The sequence below is a fragment of the Leptinotarsa decemlineata genome, unplaced genomic scaffold, assembly GCF_025532065.1.
Source record: "Leptinotarsa decemlineata unplaced genomic scaffold, Ldec_3_MD MMD2_tig00026328_RagTag_RagTag, whole genome shotgun sequence".
NCBI lineage: Eukaryota > Metazoa > Arthropoda > Insecta > Coleoptera > Chrysomelidae > Leptinotarsa > Leptinotarsa decemlineata.
The window spans coordinates 8,358,031-8,377,900 of record NW_027412688.1 but is presented as its reverse complement, the minus strand read 5'-3'; the positions used below and the strand labels follow the sequence as shown (position 1 = coordinate 8,377,900).

General features: G+C 33.4%; 1 protein-coding gene across 1 annotated transcript; it reads left to right on the top strand.

Annotated features, from left to right (window-relative positions):
• Window positions 1-4,994: 4,994 nt before the first annotated feature.
• On the top strand, window positions 4,995-18,679 carry Bulli (regulator of MON1-CCZ1 complex protein bulli). Its single transcript, XM_074182437.1, has 10 exons — window positions 4,995-5,219; window positions 5,311-5,452; window positions 9,459-9,794; window positions 13,210-13,439; window positions 13,701-13,947; window positions 14,622-14,654; window positions 16,531-16,904; window positions 16,958-17,290; window positions 17,407-17,746; window positions 18,455-18,679. The coding sequence occupies exons 1-10, from the start codon at window positions 5,097-5,099 to the stop codon at window positions 18,508-18,510; spliced, it is 2,214 nt and encodes a 737-aa protein (XP_074038538.1). The 5' UTR covers window positions 4,995-5,096; the 3' UTR covers window positions 18,511-18,679.
• The last annotated feature ends 1,191 nt before the right edge of the window (window positions 18,680-19,870 follow it).

Genomic DNA, 19,870 nt, shown 5'->3' with positions numbered 1-19,870 from the left:
TCATGTAAGCATTACAAATGTCGAGGATGATATTTGTTGATGCGTCGCAATAGTGCTTCAGAATGAAGCACTATTGCGAATGAAGAACTTTACAAAATCATAATAGTGAAAACCGAAAATTTACGCCACGTATAATTGATTATGAGAATGTAATTCATAGTTATTCAGATGGAAAATTCAAAAGAAATCTCAGGTATATGATTTTCTATCACATATTACACTGTAGATTTTGGAATTGTCATGTCTCTTGTCGCCATCTTTGAACATCAAATGTCAATTCAAAAACAATTTGAAAAATTGAGCCGGTATATTTTCAACGTCCGCTTTGACCCACCTCTTCGAATGGGTCGTTGAGCTTGCCGTGAGCGAAAATAATGACGTCATGAGTGACGTTTTCGCCGCGAACATAACGACCTTGGTCGTTGTGAATCGGCTAAAGGAGCATTTTGATGGTTGTGAGCGCTTAGTGGAACGCACGGTCACAATATTTCTGTATATACATATACAAAATAATGTGGCACGGTTGTTGCATTCTGTCACTGCCTTTTTCCACTTGTTCTTACTTTATTGATAACTAGAAAGTTCTTACTTTCTCATGGAATGTACATGAATTTAAATGAAAAGTTTCTGAAGGAATTTAATTTTTTTAACTATTCGTCCTATAATTTTATAGAACTATCAAATGGCAATGAATATATATTACTATGAACAAAACAATTATGGAATGATCTGCTACTGGTAGTAAGAATCTTGTCCAGCTGGCAGAATGATTTTTAATGAAAATTTCAGTCTTTTCACTTCTCATACTTGGAATTTTAAAATTAAATTATATTAATAAAAAAATATGAACCTACATAACTGATTTCAACAACCTCAGGGTAATTTTTCAGTGATACTCTCTACAGAAAATTCAATAAAACTGTTCTGTGCTGGCTCATTATACAGTGCTAGTCAAAAGTCCCCTCCCCCCCTCGTATCTTTTGAACGGGTATACTTATAATAATGAAATTTGGAGTGTGGAAATAAACGGATGTAGGCTTCTTAACTGGTCATAACAGGTGACGCAATAGTCATAAATGACGTCACAAGGCCACTGTGACCAAAAATTTTAAATGGGACCCTATGGCAAGTGACAGCTCGTTTGAAAGGTATTGAAAGTACCTATTCAGTCATACCAATTTTGTTTGGGTTTCGGCTGATTTTGATTGATAAATTGAAGAAATACGAAAATTATAGTTTCGCATTTAATTAATAAAGATTTAAGAACCAGTTCTTATAATAAGTGTTCAAAATGTGCTCCATCTACTTCCTGGCAGTAATGCATCCTATTGCTAAACTCTTGTCGTACTTGTCCCAGTGTGTCAGCGGAAATTGCCCTACATTCTTCAACAATTCGTTGTTTCAGAATGGCAATACTGTCAGGTGCTTAGATTTCAAGTACCCCCATAGAAAAAAATCTAATGGTGTAAGGTCCGGTGACCGAGCTGGCCATTCGATCGAACCTCGTCGTCCAATCCATCTACCACGATATTCTTCATCTAGGTAACGTCTTACTGCACCGTAATAATGTGCAGGAGCACCATCTTGTTGAAACGTTATTTCCAAGTTGTCGAATTCATCTGGATTATCTTCTAGAATTTCAAGAATTAACGCATCAATATCAGTTTGTAACATCTCCAGATACAATTCACCGATTAAGTTAGCATTGAGAAAAAGAGGCCCAACTATGTGGTTTCCCAAAATACCTGCCCAAACATTTACTTTTTCTGGAAATTGAGTATGTTTTTCACGAAAGATGTGAGGATTTGTGTCACTCCAATACTTCACATTTTGAGTGTTAACATTTCCATTGAGAAAGAAAGTACTTTCGTCACTAAAACAAATTGTCTGTATGTAGCCTGGTTGTTGGTTCATTTTATCGGACATAGTTTCACAGAATTCTAGTCTTCGGTCGGGGTCATCATCTGAAAGTTGGTGCACCATTTTTAATTTGTATGGATGAAATTTGTTTTTAGCCAACACCCTATGTACTGACTTCACAGATAGACGCAACTTGGGCTGTGGAAGAAGTAGGGTTCACTACCATTTCTCCAAGTATGTCAATTTTTTTGTCATCACTAATTGTTGGTCGACCAGATCGTTTGGCATCTTGAACACTACCTGATGCTTCAAACTTCCGAAGAAGCTCCCTCAAATAAACCCTCGATATAGGGCGATCGGGGTACCTCTCATTAAACAGTCGTTCCGCTGCATGGAAATTGTTTCTACATTCACCAATTATTAAGATAGCTGCTACTTTGTCGGCTACAGTACGTACCATTTTGCCTATGTAAACACTTAAACGTCTCGTTAAACAATAGCTTAGGTAAATTTTCAAGGTATAAACACTTTTGACAAGTAGATAATTCAAACACGTCAACCTTTTTGACAATGAACCAGAGGCGTACTTTAAAATCTTTATTAATTAAATTCGAAACAATGATTTTCGTATTTCTTCAATTTATCAATCAAAATCAGCCGAAACCCAAACAAAATTGGTATGACTGAATAGGTATTTTCAATACCTTTCAAACGAGCTGTCACTTGCCATAGGGTCCCATTTAAAATTTTTGGTCACAGTGGCCTTGTGACGTCATTTATGACTATTGCGTCACCTGTTATGACCAGTTAAGAAGCCTACATCCGTTTATTTCCACCCTCCAAATTTCATTATTATAAGTATACCCGTTCCAAAGATACGAGGGGGGGAGGGGACTTTTGACTAGCACTGTATAATAACCACTTAGCGTTTGACAGCTAGATGAATGATATCAATAAGACAGATATAAAGATGCCTTGGTGAACAAAATTTCGGAAGGAGACTTTTTAAATTTCAACTAATTCCATAACCTGTAGAATAAAAATCCCTGGACAAGGTGGTGCAGCAAATTGGACACTTATTCTATATTTCTAATCCATATATTGGAAAACTCCCCATCATCTAGATATTCAGTGACAATTTTTGAATTGAAGAGAGCATCATCTTATTGCTACCAAATTGTTGGACGATTCATTACAATGTTCTTGGAAATCACATTTTTTGAAGTTAGGCTTACAGTTTTGTTCCTATTCAATTGAAGTGGCTATATAAAAGGCATAAAACAATTGTAATAAAAAAATTCTACTCTATATAATTTATTCCTAAAACAAATATCACTGTTTACTTTTTTTCAAATCAAAGTGACTCACAGATACAAGCATAACATATTTTTTACATATACTTTTAAAATGATGGATCTTTTGTCAGTCCACGCATTAATCCATAACTTCAATTAGCATACTTCTTCCTGATCCATATATCAAAGTAAGAAATATTGGGTATACACATTATTATTCTGACTCAGAGTGTGAAGAATCACGTCTAGATTTTTTAGTACGTTTGTGTTTATGTTTTCTCTTATTGTCTTCGCTATCACTTTCACTATCTTCACTAGAAGAGGATGTGTCATGTTTCCTTCGTTTCTTGGATTTTCTGGATGACTTTTTGTGTTTTTTCTTTTTTTTTTGTTTCAACTTCTCCTTCAGTTCTTTTTCCCGTAATTCTGTTAATGGAGTGAGATAATCTTGCTCTGATTCACTGCTAGTACTGCTTACATCAAGAACTATTTCTTTATTTGGATCAACTTTTACAAAATTTCTGCACTGGTAAGTCAAATGACCAGCATATCCACATTTCTTACAAGCAGCCCGAGTACTGGTATTTTCTTTAGCAGGCGGTAGTAATCTTGAACCATATTCATTCATATTGGACAGAATATGTCTCAAATTTTTACTTTTTTTTATTGTTACTTGTATGTTTGTAATAATTCATAAACAAATTTAAAAATAAAATTCAGGTGATAAAAAGCTAACCCCCTAAATCTGTGACATTAGTAAAAGTATCTTCTTCTCTTCTGAGTTTGAGTGACCACAGCTGTCAACTACCTACAAGGCAATTACTATTCTTAAGTTGTAGCAAAGCATTCTTCTCAAATGTTCTACCATATTTTTATGTAGAAAAAGAATTGAGTGCGAAACTTCCTAACTTCGTAGAAAATTTTCCAAATTACTAGGGTTTTGGTTGATTACAATACAGTTGTTCCCAAAACTGAATAGAATGAAACTAATAACACAAATAACTGATTTCAACTGAAATATTTATCTGGAAATATTTTCAAAATGATGGACATTGTTTCTGTAAAAATTTAAGTTTCTTCTCCAAGTAATCGCCCAGTAGGGTACTGATTATTATATATATAATTTTCATTAGGTCTTTTCTGTTTGAAATTGTTCATTGTGTAACAGAAATCGTTTTTCTATAATTTCTAAAACTTATTATACACATATATGAATGCCTTTTCTCAATATTGTTTCTATACGTGGTTGGACTCTATATGCTCTCTCTCTCTCTCTCTCTCTCTCTATATATATATATATATATATATATATATATATATATATATATATATATATATATATATATATATATATATATATATATTTATATATATATATATATATATATATATTTCCTCTCAACTTTTTATTTTTATTTTGCTTTTTTCATTCTTTATTTTTATTTATTTTCGTTCAATTATTCTATTTTACTTGTATTTTATTTTACTATCATTTCATTTCAGGTTTATTTGTTATTTTCAGGTATTCATTTTCAATTCTTCTTTTTTTGGTTGTTTCAGGGATTTCAAATCATTTTATATAGTAGACAATGGAAGTCCGAACTAGTGAAATTCATCATGAAACATTGTCAATCACCTTCAAACAAAACTTTATCAGGGTATTAGCTACCCAATGAATCTATCCTTTTTTGGTCTGTGGGTCAATGTTCTCTTGCTATGGCTAGTCCAACTTGTCGTATTTTAATGTCTATGGCATCCCTTATTCTTCTTCTTTCTTTTTTAAAGGTCTCAGTTTCCCTTCCTTACGACTGAGTCATTTCAAAATAACCAAAAAATAAGAAGAATCTGAATGTTTTCAAAGTCAAAAGTCAGCTGTTTCTGATTTGAAGATTTAAAATGTGATGGTTAATTTGTGGTCTTGTGAACTCTTAAATTAGGAACATGAATTTCCCAGCCGCCAAAGAAACTGAGAACCCACATTACTTGGAATTATCAGAAACGCCTGTTCGATTTGAAGCAGTAAATCAGAAAACAAATGTATTTTTTGATGACTCTAATAAAGATGTGAGTTCTTCATTAACTTTCAGAAAATTGAATTTCGAAAATGAAAGAGCAGTCTTTACTCTATTCGTGGTATGATTTTTTCTTTCTGTAGGTGTTTGCTGTGCGTTCTGGGGGAGTAATGGGCGTAGTTGTCAAAAATGCTAAAGAAGATGTAAGTCCAATGGACTTCAGAATGGAAGATCATGGTTCTGTCCTTTCAATAAAATTCTCCTTAGATCATAAAATCTTAGCAGGTAATTTCAGCAAATGTTAATGTTCACTAACAATTTCATATAAAAGAGCATTATAATGTTTTTGGATTTACTAAGGAAACAGAGAAATGTTGAGAATTAAGTCAAGTCAAAATATGCTTTATTGTCTGAAGATTCATATCTTATTGACAAAGCTTGGTTCAAATAAAATTAAATAAAAGAAAATTACACATATTAGCTATCGCTACTTAATCATATAAAACTATAAAATAATATATAATTATAAGTAGATACTGAATATATGAATTCAAGAAATAAAATTCGTATATTGATCCAGATCCAGGCTCGATACTGGGACCTATATGATGCATAATATTTTAAAGAATTCAATTTTCAGGTAATTGGAAATACATTTTGCATAATATTTTTCTTTTACATTTTGATTAATATGATTCCTCCAGTAATAGTTTCAGTTAGGCAACTTAATGCCTGTCTTCTGAAAGTTATCTTTTGAACGATCATATTCCTATTCTAACAATATATCGTGGAGCAGAGATAAGATTAGTTGTACATAGAATGTGTCTGATACTTGTTTTATACACATATTAGGCTTTCATAATGCTTGGGTATGAAGAAACTGGGAAACTTCCGAAGAAAGGAATAAAAGAATCAAATACATCTAAAAACCATGTACAAAAATGGTAAATCATGCCCAGAAGTTCATATCAGATGTAAACAAAATCCATCCAAAAAAAACTTATGGTATTGAAATATGGTTTTCATATGTACTGGATTTAAAAGAGTTATGAGCCTCTGAAGATTCTTCAATAAACTTTTGATAAATATCTGTTGAGATAAAAATTTAAAATATAATACAGTGGCAGTAGATAAAAGTCCTGCTTATCAGAATCGTTCATGTTTGCACCTGTTCCCAATTTCGGAAGTCTTCATTGCTAGTCACGAATCAAAAAACTGTTTTGATTTGATTGTAAAACCTTTCACCTGCTTGTTCAACACTTCATAGTGAAGGATCATTTTCATGTAAATTTAAAATCTATATTAAATCATTCCGGTTTACAAAAAAGGTGACTAATATTATCGAAAATCATCGACTCATTTCTATTGTTCCTATCTTTGGTAACCTTTTCGAAATGATTATCAAAGACAGATTAAAATTTGACTCCAAAAAAATCTTTTAAATCCTTATCAATATGGTTTTCATAAGTATTCGTGGCAAGAATCATTGTCAACGGCTTTAAGGATGATATTCATATTCCATAAAATGAATGAATATGGGTTTAGAGGTGTAGCTCTCTGATTTAGAGCCTATTGAGAATGGTGTTCCACAAGGATCTGAGCTGGGGCCTATCCCATTCATAATTTTCACTAATAACCTTTTCTTTCAAGTTTTGCCACAAAAAAGTGTGATTAATGATAACGACATATCTTTTCTTTGCCCTGACAGAAACTACAAAAATTTAAAAAATCTTAAGCCAAGCCAATTTTCTTATATCCAGACCCTTATATTTTTTCACAGAAGTAATGGCTTTCTAAATACATGCTCTAGTTCTGGATGACTCCCTCACATAGAAGAATTACACATAAAACTATCAAAATATCTATTTTTATTGAAGCGATTGAGAAAATTTGTTTCACCTGACACTCTTCTCGCAAACTATTATGACTTTTACCATTCTTTTATCAGCTACAAGACGCTTCTTTGGGGGAAATCAACTTCTGTTGGAAAGATATTTGTAATACAAAAAAAACAATTTCTAATATGGGATAATAATATTTTGTCGCCTGTTGGATACATGTTGCCTATTGTTTCAAAAAACTTGTTATGATGACTCTTACACTTATTTTGATTTTTCAGTCATTGCTGGAGGTGCATAAAATTAGTACAAATCGTTTGACTTTTGATAATTATGATACACGTGATCGGATCATTTCATGTGATGAAAAGTGGATCCTCTACAACAACAGAAAAGTTCAGGATATTGGTTGAACATCCAGGCACTTCCCACCGTCCGCTCATTTCATAAATCACCGTCCGAAAACCAAACGAATTGAGCGCGAAACTCTGCTTCACCCACCATACTTCCTAGATATCTCGCCAACGTACTACCATCCTTTCAAGCACCTCGATTACTTTCTCATCGGTAGAACCTTCGCCAATCATGAACAGGCAAAAACGGCTTTCGTCGGCTTCATCGAATTCCTAGCACACAATTTTTATGCTAACGGAATGAATCAATTTGTGTTACGTTGGCAAAAGTGCACTGATTCAAATGACGCTTCATTGAGATATTACAGTGGAAAGTAGACAGATAAAAACGGACGAAACTTTTGAAACAACCCTTCAACTTTTCAACAGAAAATTGTGTAACAATATAGGTCAATAATTCATTGTATCCCTTGTAGGGTGTCTTGTTTAATCTTTCTAGATAAAAGCTTTGTTTTGGGGAGGCAAAAGTATTTTTTCTGTTAATAAATAATATCATAAATTAAACTCCATTCATTTGGTTATTTACTCAAATTACTGTTGTTTCAATTGGCCTATCAATTTTTCTCACCGATTTTAAAATTAATTTTGATAGTTGTTAACATACTTTTGTTTAAGTGAATTTTATCTAAGGTCATTATTATTTACAAATTGATGTGTCACTACGACAGAAAAAGATGAAAGTGTATGTGCTATGCTAGCCGTGCACCAGGACTGGTTGTAGTATAATATATATTTGTTTTGTATATATATTTTTTTTATCTTTCATTTCGTACGTTGTGTTTTGAGCTGTATATAACCACAGTTGAATCTTTATATTCTTATTTTTCATGTTAGGAATCACACGTTACGATCACGTTAGGATCAAACGCTAGACAAAGTTATTAACAATTTGGAACATTTTGCAACAATAACAAATAACTGGTTTAATAAATGGAGGCTCCAGCCAAACACATCTAAGTGTCAATTCATCATATTTAATCATCGGAATTCCACAACTTCTCCAACAATCAACGTTTTCCAACATATCTTACATGCAAAATCGACAGTTAATTACCTAGGTGTTACGCTCGATTCTAGACTAAATTTCAACAGCCACGACAATAAAAAAAAAGAAAGTGATTGCAAGAGCCGCCCATTTTACAAGTTTGACAAACCGGGAGCAGGTGCGAGCATATCAACAGCAAGCCGAATATATAAACTAAAGATTAAGGCAAACCAATAACCCCAAACACAAGCCTCCAAACACTCTGCTGTACCAACTCACTGGTATTATCCCTATTGAAGAAAGACTACCGTCACTTACTCAGAAGTTTGCTGGAAAAGACGACAATGTAGAAATCATTAGAAAGTATGCTGTGACAAGAAATCCCCATGCAAGAGTAAGACATCAACACCCAACAGAAACACTGTTAGAAAAATTAACACAACTTCATCAATGAAATTGTTTTGTTTGTTCATTTTTATATTCATAAAATATTTTTTTTATATTGTAAAATAAGCTATTGTTTCAAAGCAATTTTGATACACGGGCGGAAGGACTTCGGTCGATAGCCAGTTGAGCAAAATTGTAATTTTGCTCAATAAATTACAATTATCATTATATTAATTCAAGTAAGAATGTAAAAGGTTAATATATTTAAACCAATCATTCTGCTAGTACACCATTAAAGCATTGAAACAAAAAAAAGTTACAAAATACATTCTACCTAATGTGAACAAAAGAATAGAGACATATCTATCTATGAATATTACTGGAGTTTTTTTCCCAACACCAAATCGTTATTTTTAACACCTCGACACGTGTTTCGATCACTAAGTGATCATCTTGAAGATGGTCACTAAGTGATCATCTTGAAGATGATCACTTGGTAATCGAAACACATGTCGAGGTGTTGAAATTAAAGATTTGGTGTTAGGAAAAAACTCCAGTAATATTCATTACTACACCAAAGGTTCCAAACAGTGCATCACAAATCTATCTAAACTAAACTTCAAATGAAACAAGGTGAATACCTAAATTTTTGTCTGTATTCATTTCAGTCCAAAGAGGTAATAACTCTGTAGAGTTCATGAACTTCCAGAACAACACTTTGGAAACTGAATATTCCCAGACCTGTAAAAAAAATTCCAATATACTTGGCTTCGTCTGGTCTTACGTCAATGAAGTGGCATTCATAACGGATCATGGCGTAGAACTCTATATGGTGATTCCTGATAAAAGGACCCTGAAACAACTGAAGACTACATCTGCAACAGTACAGTGGTTTGTCTGGTGTGCTTTGAATGGAATTGCCCTGTTAGCCTCGGCCCATGGTTCGCATCTTCTACCAGTTATAATTAAACCGGGGACCATAAGTAAACTATCAAAAGTGGAAAGTAAGTTTTACTACATCCTTATAAAAAGCATGATTGTCTGAGCATGTTTATAAAAGATTAAACAATAACAAGTCCTAAACAATAAAACATTATTATTCACTTCATTGCTCCCTAGAAAGTTGCGTTTTTTAATTAACACGCTTTTATTAGCTTCACCTGTATGTATGTATGTTTGTTTGTAACTCTCCTTGCTTGATATGTTCGCGGGCAGATGGCGCTGTACTTAACCTCCTTGATGTATCGACATTATTGCTTGATCTATTCGCAGGCAGATGGCGCTGTACGTAACCTCCTTGATATATCGATATTATTACTTGATCTATTCGCGGGCAGATGGCGCTGTACGTAACCTCCATGATTAACAAGCTTTCATTAGCTTCACATGTAAGTCTCCTTGCTTGATCTATTCGCGGGCAGATGGCGCTGTTCGTAACCTCCTTCAATCGACATTATTGATTGATCTATTCGCAGGCAGATGGCGCTGTACGTAACCTCATTGATATATTGACATTATTGCTTGATCTATTCTTCATTTGAAAAAAGTATTTTTTTAACACGCACGCCTGCTGCCTTATTTGTAACCCTCCTTTGCGCGCCTGCTGCCTTGGGCTTGGTAGCTGATTTTCAGGCTCTCTCTCCGGAATCGGAAAATATCAATGGTTATTTTTCAAAAAAATATACGGCTAATTGATCCCAAAGTTTAAATAAAATAAATAAATTTTAAATAGATTAAAAAACACGCTTTTATAGCATACGAAACTAAAAAATGAAAAATAAATATTGTTTAATAAACTAAAAAACACGCTTTTAAAGAACATCGAACTAAAAAGTTAAAAATATTTTTTGAAATAAGCTTAAAACAATAACGAAAAATACCAGTATTATTGTGAAAAAAGCGTGGTTGCTTTGTGCCATATTTTTTGTATATCAAGCGCCTGTCGCTTGTTTCACAATAATACTAGTATTTTTCGTTCGTTGTTTTAAGCTTATTTAAAAAAATATTTTTTTAACTTTTCAGTTCGATGTTCTTTAAAAGCGTTTTTTTTTAGTTTTTTAAACTATATTTAATTCTTCTTTCTTTCAAAATAATACAAAGCGGGAAACTTTTATATTGAATAACTGAAGGTTATTCAAAAAGTTAACTAATCGAAGAATTCTGGGGATAAAGCTGTTGTATGAGTTACTGAATATGTGAAAAGAAACGTAAAATGTTTGCACCTGCCTAGTTGAAGGACTGGGGACAAGTAGAGATAATTTGGAGAGAAGCTCAAAGCTGATACTCAGTCCGTTGATAATTTTTAAAGATGTATTAAGTCTTTATATTTTCTGCCTGCCTCGAAAATATTGAATTATTTTCTCCTCTCATAGTAGGTACTGAGCATATAAAATCTCTGAATAGTAAAATACATTCAACCGTCCATGCCATTCGAATTATCAACAATTCAGTAAAAATAATTTACCACGCAAATTTTGAGTCAGCGCGAAAATGGGGTATTATTTTGAGGAATTAGCATGGATATACGGAAAATACTTATTCATTATTGAAAATAAGGTAATTTTAGAGGAGTATTTATATCAAACAATGTAATGACAATTATTGCAAATTATATTTACGAATTTTTAGTGTTCTTCAAATTTAAATATATGATTATTGAAAAACGTATACCTTCTAAATATAATGCAAGAATCAGGAATATTATTATCCAATGTAACAGAGAATAGCTCCAACTATATGTCAGTGAAACTGTTTGAAAAACTAACCTAATAAAATCAATAAGTAATATCAATAAATACGAAGTTTGAAAAGTATACTTTTGATAATTGAACCTCAATAACAAAGTTGAATGAAAGTGAAAAAAAAACAATACAAAGAGTTCGTAATTATTCTCAATTGATTTATTGCCTCCATTTTCTGACTCTCATGTCAAAATATAACAGCAATAGACTTTAAGGCATTGATTTTGAGAGGTTTTTTTTGCAGACTGTGGACAAGGTGGATGGATCATTGGTGATCCATTTATTTGTTGAATGTCACTAAGTGTGTAAGAATAATAAATTTCTGTATCATCAGCATTCGACTGATAATTACAGTAGAAAATGTGAATATGAAAATTGGCTGCGTCCAACGAGTATAATAGGGAACCCAAAATGCTTCCTTGTGGTAGACCCCGCGGTATAACTGAGTTATTTGATAATTGATTGAGAATTTTACTTGTTGCTCAAGATCTTTCAATAGGATTCAAACATTCAATAACGGTGGTGCATACGATTTTTTTCATTCCTTGGGATAATAAAAATAGAAATAGTTTTATTCATCACTAAAATTTTCACACATACATAATTACAAGACTAAATACATGAGAAAACTTATTGGACTAGTCAAAAGTAAAACGCTAAAAGCAAAACACAAATGTTTGATCTTGAACAAACTTAAAAGAGAAGACTACATGTATAAAATAAACTAAGTCATTTATCTAAGCACTAAAAGCAAGAAATTCATCCGTACTGTAGAAGAATTAGATTCAATTATGCTTCTTAATGAATAATGTTTATCAAGCCAAGCCATGGCTTCATAAGTTTTTTTTTCGCCAAAAGCAATGCTTTATTAACAAACGAAATTCCTTTTCATACATTTTTTTCAAACTAACAAAAGTTGCTTCACTCAAATTGTTCTATCCCACAAACTAATAGTCCGACAGCCGTGAAATTTGTACACCTGTCTTTTGAAGGTTAGGGTTTAAAAATCAAATGGATTCAATACTAATATCGCCATCTGTGTGTCGCCATATTTTTAAAAGAATACCTTTCTACCATCCAACTAGATACTTGTCACTATGCTGCATGTTATTTAAAAAATATTTGAATGTTGTTTGCCGCATACAACTCGGTTACTTTAACTATCTTGATTGAGATTCCTCATGGAATAAGAACAGGATTTCCAATGATTACAGCAATCCATTCACTTTATGACAGACAGTTGCAACATTTTCAAGCCGGCGAATGGCCTATTGAAATCTCAGCAAAATTGTTTTCTTAAGGCACTAGAAAATTTCTGTCGTGGGTTCAGTATAACAATAAAGAAAGTAGCCTGAATAACCCGTTTATTAAATAATAAACATACAAAAGTCAACTGTCTCAATACAAAATCAAACGCTACTCGTTCCGTATCCGAGTGTGAAAAGTCCCACTTAACCAATACATGCCCATGACATTCATATAGGAATATAGACAGGGTATATACATATATATTACATTTCTCCCCCGTTTTGATTTGAAAATGATACATCTAATATATAACCTAATTGTAAACCACAGAAAATGTTATGAACATCTCATTTTTTCAATAGTTTGATTAATGTGATTTATAAAAATCAAATACAATACAATAATGTAAAAAATCATTATCGTTTTCAAGCGGAACCTGGTCGTATGGCTCTGGAACGAGACGTTACTCTAGCAACCTTGTACGGTGTACCAGCTGTGTTGATTCTCCGGCATCAAAGTGGACCTACCAATGCTGAGGTCCAGGTACACACTTTGAGTGGTGCCGGACAGGCCCCAGTGAAATCTCACATTTTGAAACTTGGACAAGCAGGGCGTTTCGCTGTCAACGTGGTGGACGATATAATACTAGTACATCATCAAGTGAGTGTTTTGATCTCTTAGTGGAAGACTGCTGTTTTGGCTAAAAGTGTCAAATATAATCAATATGCTGATGTTGCAAGAACTTCTAATTCATTTCCCAAATAATTCAACTGGTAAATAAGTTACTGGTTAGCCTGATGATTTTGTCCAAATGTCCTAAACATCTCTAAAAGAAGTTTTAAAACTACTCTACCTTAGATTGCTTGCAGTTTGGTATGTAATGGAATCATTTTCTACTTACGAATATTTTAATTTTTCCAGGCGTCTCGAAGCACTCTCTTATTTGACACTGCCTTGCCCGGTGAAAGTGATGGAAATGTTAAATATCACACACCTATAGCTCCTGCTAGATCACTCCGTCCAGCCCGTTTGGTCATTCATGGTCTAATGCAGCCAGAAATACATATATGCGAGCTCTGTATCCTTTTCACTGAATGTAATAATTATCTTGTTCTAAGAAAAAAAGTTTTAGCTCTCTACTTCTTCTTCGTCTTTATAAAAAAAAAATGTGGGAATCTTGCATAAAATGAAATAAAGCAATTGATTTCAAAATCAAATCTTAACAAAGATGTGAAGATCATCCAAAGAAGTAACTTTGAGACACAACGTGAAAAAATGCCCTCTCAAAACAACTACTATCATTCAAACATTGAATTACACGAAAGAAAAATACTTTGAAACAACTACTTTCATATGAACATTGAATTATACAAAAAACACTTTTTCCTATTCAGTTTGTTTTCCAAACATTCATTATGGAATTAATTCTGATATCATTCACAGGATTGCTACACAATATGGTATACGATAGAGGTAAAAATTTCCTTTACATGGAACACTGACTTCCTCAATGGCGGACATCGATGTTTCGGAATAAGACACTTGTCTTATTGCCTCTTTAGCACCAATCTGGATAACAATACATTATGAAGCACCCAATTCATCCATAAAATTATGAATGAATTGAATATACTCATGTCATCAATGACAGTATGTAATGACATTCATTCACTTATTTGAATCAATTCCAGCCATAGGAATCTTGTTCAATTGAGAGGGGTATATTTTTAGAAAGGTTTTTGGCTTTCTACTTCTCCATCTTTATACAAAGAAATGTGGGAATCTAAAGAAAAGAAGAAAGCAATTCTTCTTGTATTAATTCATTCGTTTTACAACTTTCAGTTGTTCTATTTCATTTCACAATATTGGAGAAAGGCATTTATTGAAAAAAACAGTTATAGTTGTTGGATTGTCTGAGTTTTTTTGGATTTATTTAGTGCAGAAGTAAATAGTCTACCCCTACTTCCTAATTTTTGAAAGGAACAATTTATCAAAGTCTGACATAATTTACGTAAAAAGGTATCATTTTTATTGATTTTGATTAGAAAGTTGGTAGTATTGCATCACTCACCGCCGAGGTGGCGCTACCAACTTTTTCTTCCAATTAAAAAATGTGGTCTTGTAATCTCCCGTTTAATAGGTATTTTAGTTATCTTTCCAACATTTTTTATTTTTGTAAACCGGGTCAGCCAACCTGAGTAATTAGCAAAAAGCAAAAACAAAAATCTTTTTTATTAAAATAAACTATTTACATGCCTACATTTCATGAGTACCGTCACGGCAGGGTTGATTATGATAAACTCTGACTTCCGTGGTGTTACTAGTCAGCGGACTTTTTGGAAGTAATCACTTGAAGTGTTTGTAAGCAAGCCTTTGGATCGAATCCGTAATTGGCTCGACCTTCACTGTCTTGTAAACGCTCCAATGAAATATATCGATCACTATCAGTCACAATACGAAGCACCTTATTCTGCATCGTCTCGAGTCTCCGCGACGGAGTCCTCTTAAGGCTGCAGAACACAGGACAAGCGTACAACATAACTGGCCTGATAATTTGCTTATATATCAGGAGCTTGTTGTCAACACTCAGTTTGGAATTTCGTGCAATGAGAGGGTAGTTGCGTTTAATCGCCGCTCCCGCTCTCTGAATTGCCAGACTCAAGTGCTCACGAAAATTCAAGCCCTTGTCTAGGATAACTCCCAGATACTTCACACTTTTCTGTTCTTCCCCACACTTTCCTTGAATCGTCAGTTTCCTGAAGATCTTCACGTCGGTGAATTTCTTCGTGAAATTGGCAAGTTCATCCTTTGACGGATTTAGCCTTATCTTATTCCTCTCCGTGTACGGTTCAACTAACCGATCCAGGTGAATCTGTATTTGGCGTATTGCCACCTCAATAAAGTAAAAATGGGCATATATGGCAGTATCACCTGCATATCCCTACATTCGTTTTTGCGAACATTGGAAAGTCACACCTGCTTCCATTGAAAAATCGGTAGAGATAGCTTGGTGTATTCTTAACCTAAATTTCTCATTGACCAGATAAGAATCCAAGATTCTTATCATGTATAGAGGCATGTGTGCTGTCCAAATTTTCGCGATAAATCCCTCTGTCCAAACGGTGTCGAAGGCTTTATGTATGTCCAATGGGACCATGACTTTATTCTTCTTCTGGTGAAAGGCCTCCATTATTCCGTGGACCAGTTGCGAGGTCGTGTTACGACCCTGCCTGAATCCAAACTGTTCCTCCGGAACAAGTTTCAGCCTTTTCTCCAGACGGAGAAGTCTGCTCAATAAAATCTTGTCAGCAATCTTAACGACCGACCTAGTAATTAACAGTTTCATATCCCTTTTAAGGACCTGCAAACAATCGATAAATATAATTATTAAAAACAGAAACTGTATTCAAAACTTGCTCCAGTTCATTCCAGTGAAAATTTCTTAAATGTTCATCATTCACTTTCTGACAATAATGAAGTTAGTATACAAATTCGTTTCTCACATTATTGAATGTTTCTGAACATTTATTGGAGTGAAGTGGAGTGAGTTTTGTTTACATCTTTCTTGTAATTATGATATTGATCGTGAACGGTAATCCGATTCGCAAAAATGAAAAAGTATTGGATAGAAATTTGAAATAAACATCAAACGAGGTATCAAAAGACTCCCCTTTCCATTTGGAAAAAAGTTGGTAGCGCCCTCTCTACAACGAGTGATGCAACAATATCATCCTTCCTATTAAAAAGTACTAAAAAATGATACCTGTAAATTTTTTCGGACCTGATATCTTGTCGTGTCCAAAAGTTAAGAGGAGGGGAAGGCTAATTAAATCCGCACAGTTTGACACATCATCACACAGTATGAATAATACTTTCTCGAAATTAAGATACATGATAGGATTGAAGAATTTTGTGTATTCCCTATTAAACATTTCCTTAACAATTCAAACATTCAGATTCCCAAATTGGGTTGTCTTTCAGCCCAACATCATAATTGATGCCAAACTAGGATGCCTGTGGCACATTAAACTGTGCCTACCAGAACTTTGCAGCCTAATCACTGACCTCGGCGTCTGCACCCAAGTAGCTCTAAACAGAACAAACGGAAAAGGCATTTTATTGAATGTAAGATTGAATCAAATCTGAAGGAATATATTTTGACAGCATTTATTTGGCAGCTCTTGCTAGAAATCATCAATCGAGACAAAATGCCCCTGGATAAGATTCAAGAGGCCTTCAACCACATCAACAATGTCTACCGAGAATGGTACGAGGCGGAATTGCAAAGCAACATCGGATCTCCTCCAAACGCACCTACCTTCCTGAAGAATTCCAAACTACCGAGGGTGCTCATTAATCAGGATGACATTTTCAATGAGATCTTCCAGAAATTAGATATAGAGAAGGACCTTCAGAAAACTGAATGGTTGCTCGTTGCTTACATAACCTCGCTTTCGGAAAATAACGTCCCCGTTCAACATAACCTCAATGAACTCTTGGTGACGACTTTGGTAAGGTATTATAATAAATTTTGTACTTGACATTGTGGAAACTAGTTGGTATTTTGAATGAGGATCTCTGTGAAATACTGTCAGAGTGATCTGAAATGCTCATCATGTATTTTTAGGCTCGGCAGAAGAAATTCACCGCCCTACAGCAGCTTGTCCAGTACGGCGTTATCTCTGATTCCAAACCCATCGCTTGCTTGCTTCTCTCTCTGGGCAACTTGCACCCTGCTGCATCGCAAATGGCTCTAGATATGTTGACCAGAATAGGTGCTTTTGATGAAATCCAGGAAATACTCCTGAGTGAGGGCCAAATACTCACCGCTCTGAAGATAGCCGACAACACGGCGAATCCGAGAAAGTTTTTGTCAATCGCCGAAAGTTCTAATGACAGCAATCTGTTCCACAGCGTGTTGGTTCATTTGAGGAATAATCCACATTTCACTGCTGCCTTCCAAAAAGGTAATAGTCCTTTTGAGGTTTATAGTGAAAATGATCGAGATAGGGTCTAGAGACAGCTACTTCATCTTTGACATCTTTAAGTAGTAGGTGATAGTTGAAGAAATTTTCATTTATCTTGATTATTTATTGTATGGATTTACTCATCTCAAGTTTTCATCTGTTAGTCACTTCATAAAATTTATTTTGACTTCAAGACCAAAATGGGTTAAAAATTGTTGATTTTTTTTATGCAATGTTTGGAACCTTTGGTGTAGTAATGAATATTACTGGAGTTTTATCCCAACACCAAACCATTATTTTTAACATTTCGACATGTGTTTCAGTCACCAAATGATCATCTTCAAGAGGAAGATCAAAGTGTTGTTTTTGTTGAATAACATTCATCATCCTACATACAGCAATTCTCATTGCGTGAGATGAGAATTGCTTGCATATTTGAGAGGTATTTTTAATTGTAATAAACTTTTTCTATAACAATTTTATATATTGCAAAAAATAGAGCAAAATTTACATTTTTTGGCGAAGCTTGCATACATTTGAAAGGATTTGATAAGGGAATAATGTATTTTTGGTTTTAAGTCCTTGTAAGGGTTCCAACTTACTGAGACATACTGTATATATTTATTTATCTGAAACTTATTACGCTAAGTACTAACTATACCTGGTTCACAACTATTAGTTATATTAATAATATTATTTTCGTTTCAGATGAACGCCTCATGAATTTTGTTCAACAATATTCTTTGATTTTTAATAATGAATAAGTAAAATTTGGTAAGTGCAATCTCGGAAGGAAATCCGAATTATCAGGCTTAAGTTACTGTGATATTAATATGAAATCAATCATTGTACTAATTGTGGATGTGTGAAATAAATAAATTTTGAAATATTACTAATTTTGGATGCAGGAAATGAATAAATTTTGAAATATTACTAATTTGTTTTTCACTGGTTTGAGTTATAAGAGCACAGAGTCATATCAGAGTCTATGGGTTATTTTTTGTAATTCCCACAAAATATGTGAATATACTTTATTTTTAGACTGTAAATACATTATTTTTAAACAGCAATCAATCAATTCAACAACTTCATCATTGTATGCACTATATTGGTCCGACTCTTAGCCAATTTGGGTCAGTAACTTTTTTTATTATTTACAGTTCAGAAGGTAAATATTTCCAGAAAGAGTTTTCTAATTTAAAGGAAATTTTTTCGCTACAGCCATGTCACCCGTTTTTGTAAAGTTTTTAACAAATAATATATAACATTTCATTCATCAACTGCTATGGATCAAAAAAACTATGTTCATATACAAAAAACCTGTGTACACTTGAGGACAGGTAGCCAGATTTTACTTATTATTTATTTATTCATTCACGGACTTGTTATTTTACAATAAACATATATATATATATATATATATATATATATATATATATATATATATATATATATATATATATATATATACGTGAATTACACGAAAGAAAAAATTCTTTCGAAACAAATACTTCTTTATGAACACTGAATTATACAGAAGATACTTTTCTCTATTCAGTTTGTATATCAAACATTCGTGGAGGAATAAGAATCAGATATCATTCACATGAGTTCTACTTTGAATGAATGGTAATAAATTGTACTCACATGGAACACTGTCACCCTAACTGGTATACACGTGTTTCGCCTTAAGACACTTGCCCTAAGGCTCTTCAGTACCAAATTGGATTACATTATAGAAAATACACACACTTCATTCATGAATTACGATTTTGAATGTCACGAAATAAGCTTGATCTGCTTATGTCATCGATGACATCGTAATGACATTCATTCACCTATTTGATTTAATCCCAGCCACGAGGAATCTTATTTGATTTGAAAGGGTTATATTTTTAGGAGTGATTAATTTTTTGGGAAAGAAAGTTTTTGGCTTTCTACTACTCCATCTGATACAAAAAAATAGGTGAATGAATGTCATTACGATATCATGTCCAGGACCGAGCATACAAAAAAAATCAATATTTTAAAGGTATTTATAGAAAATTTGTCTGTAGATCGTTGAAAAAAATCCCAATAATTTGAGTGATTTAGATGCAATGTGATCAGTATGACCTTCAAAGG

What these genes read in the sequence shown, in the direction of transcription:
- Bulli (XM_074182437.1), top strand. Translation starts at nt 5,097, where the DNA reads ATGAATTTCCCAGCCGCCAAAGAAACTGAGAACCCACATTACTTGGAA. An exon ending in TTTCACAATATTGGAGAAAG is followed by an intron (nt 14,655 to 16,530) that starts GCATTTATTGAA and finishes TTAAAAAGTACT; the next exon opens with AAAAAATGATACCTGTAAAT. An exon ending in AACTCTTGGTGACGACTTTG is followed by an intron (nt 17,291 to 17,406) that starts GTAAGGTATTAT and finishes ATGTATTTTTAG; the next exon opens with GCTCGGCAGAAGAAATTCAC.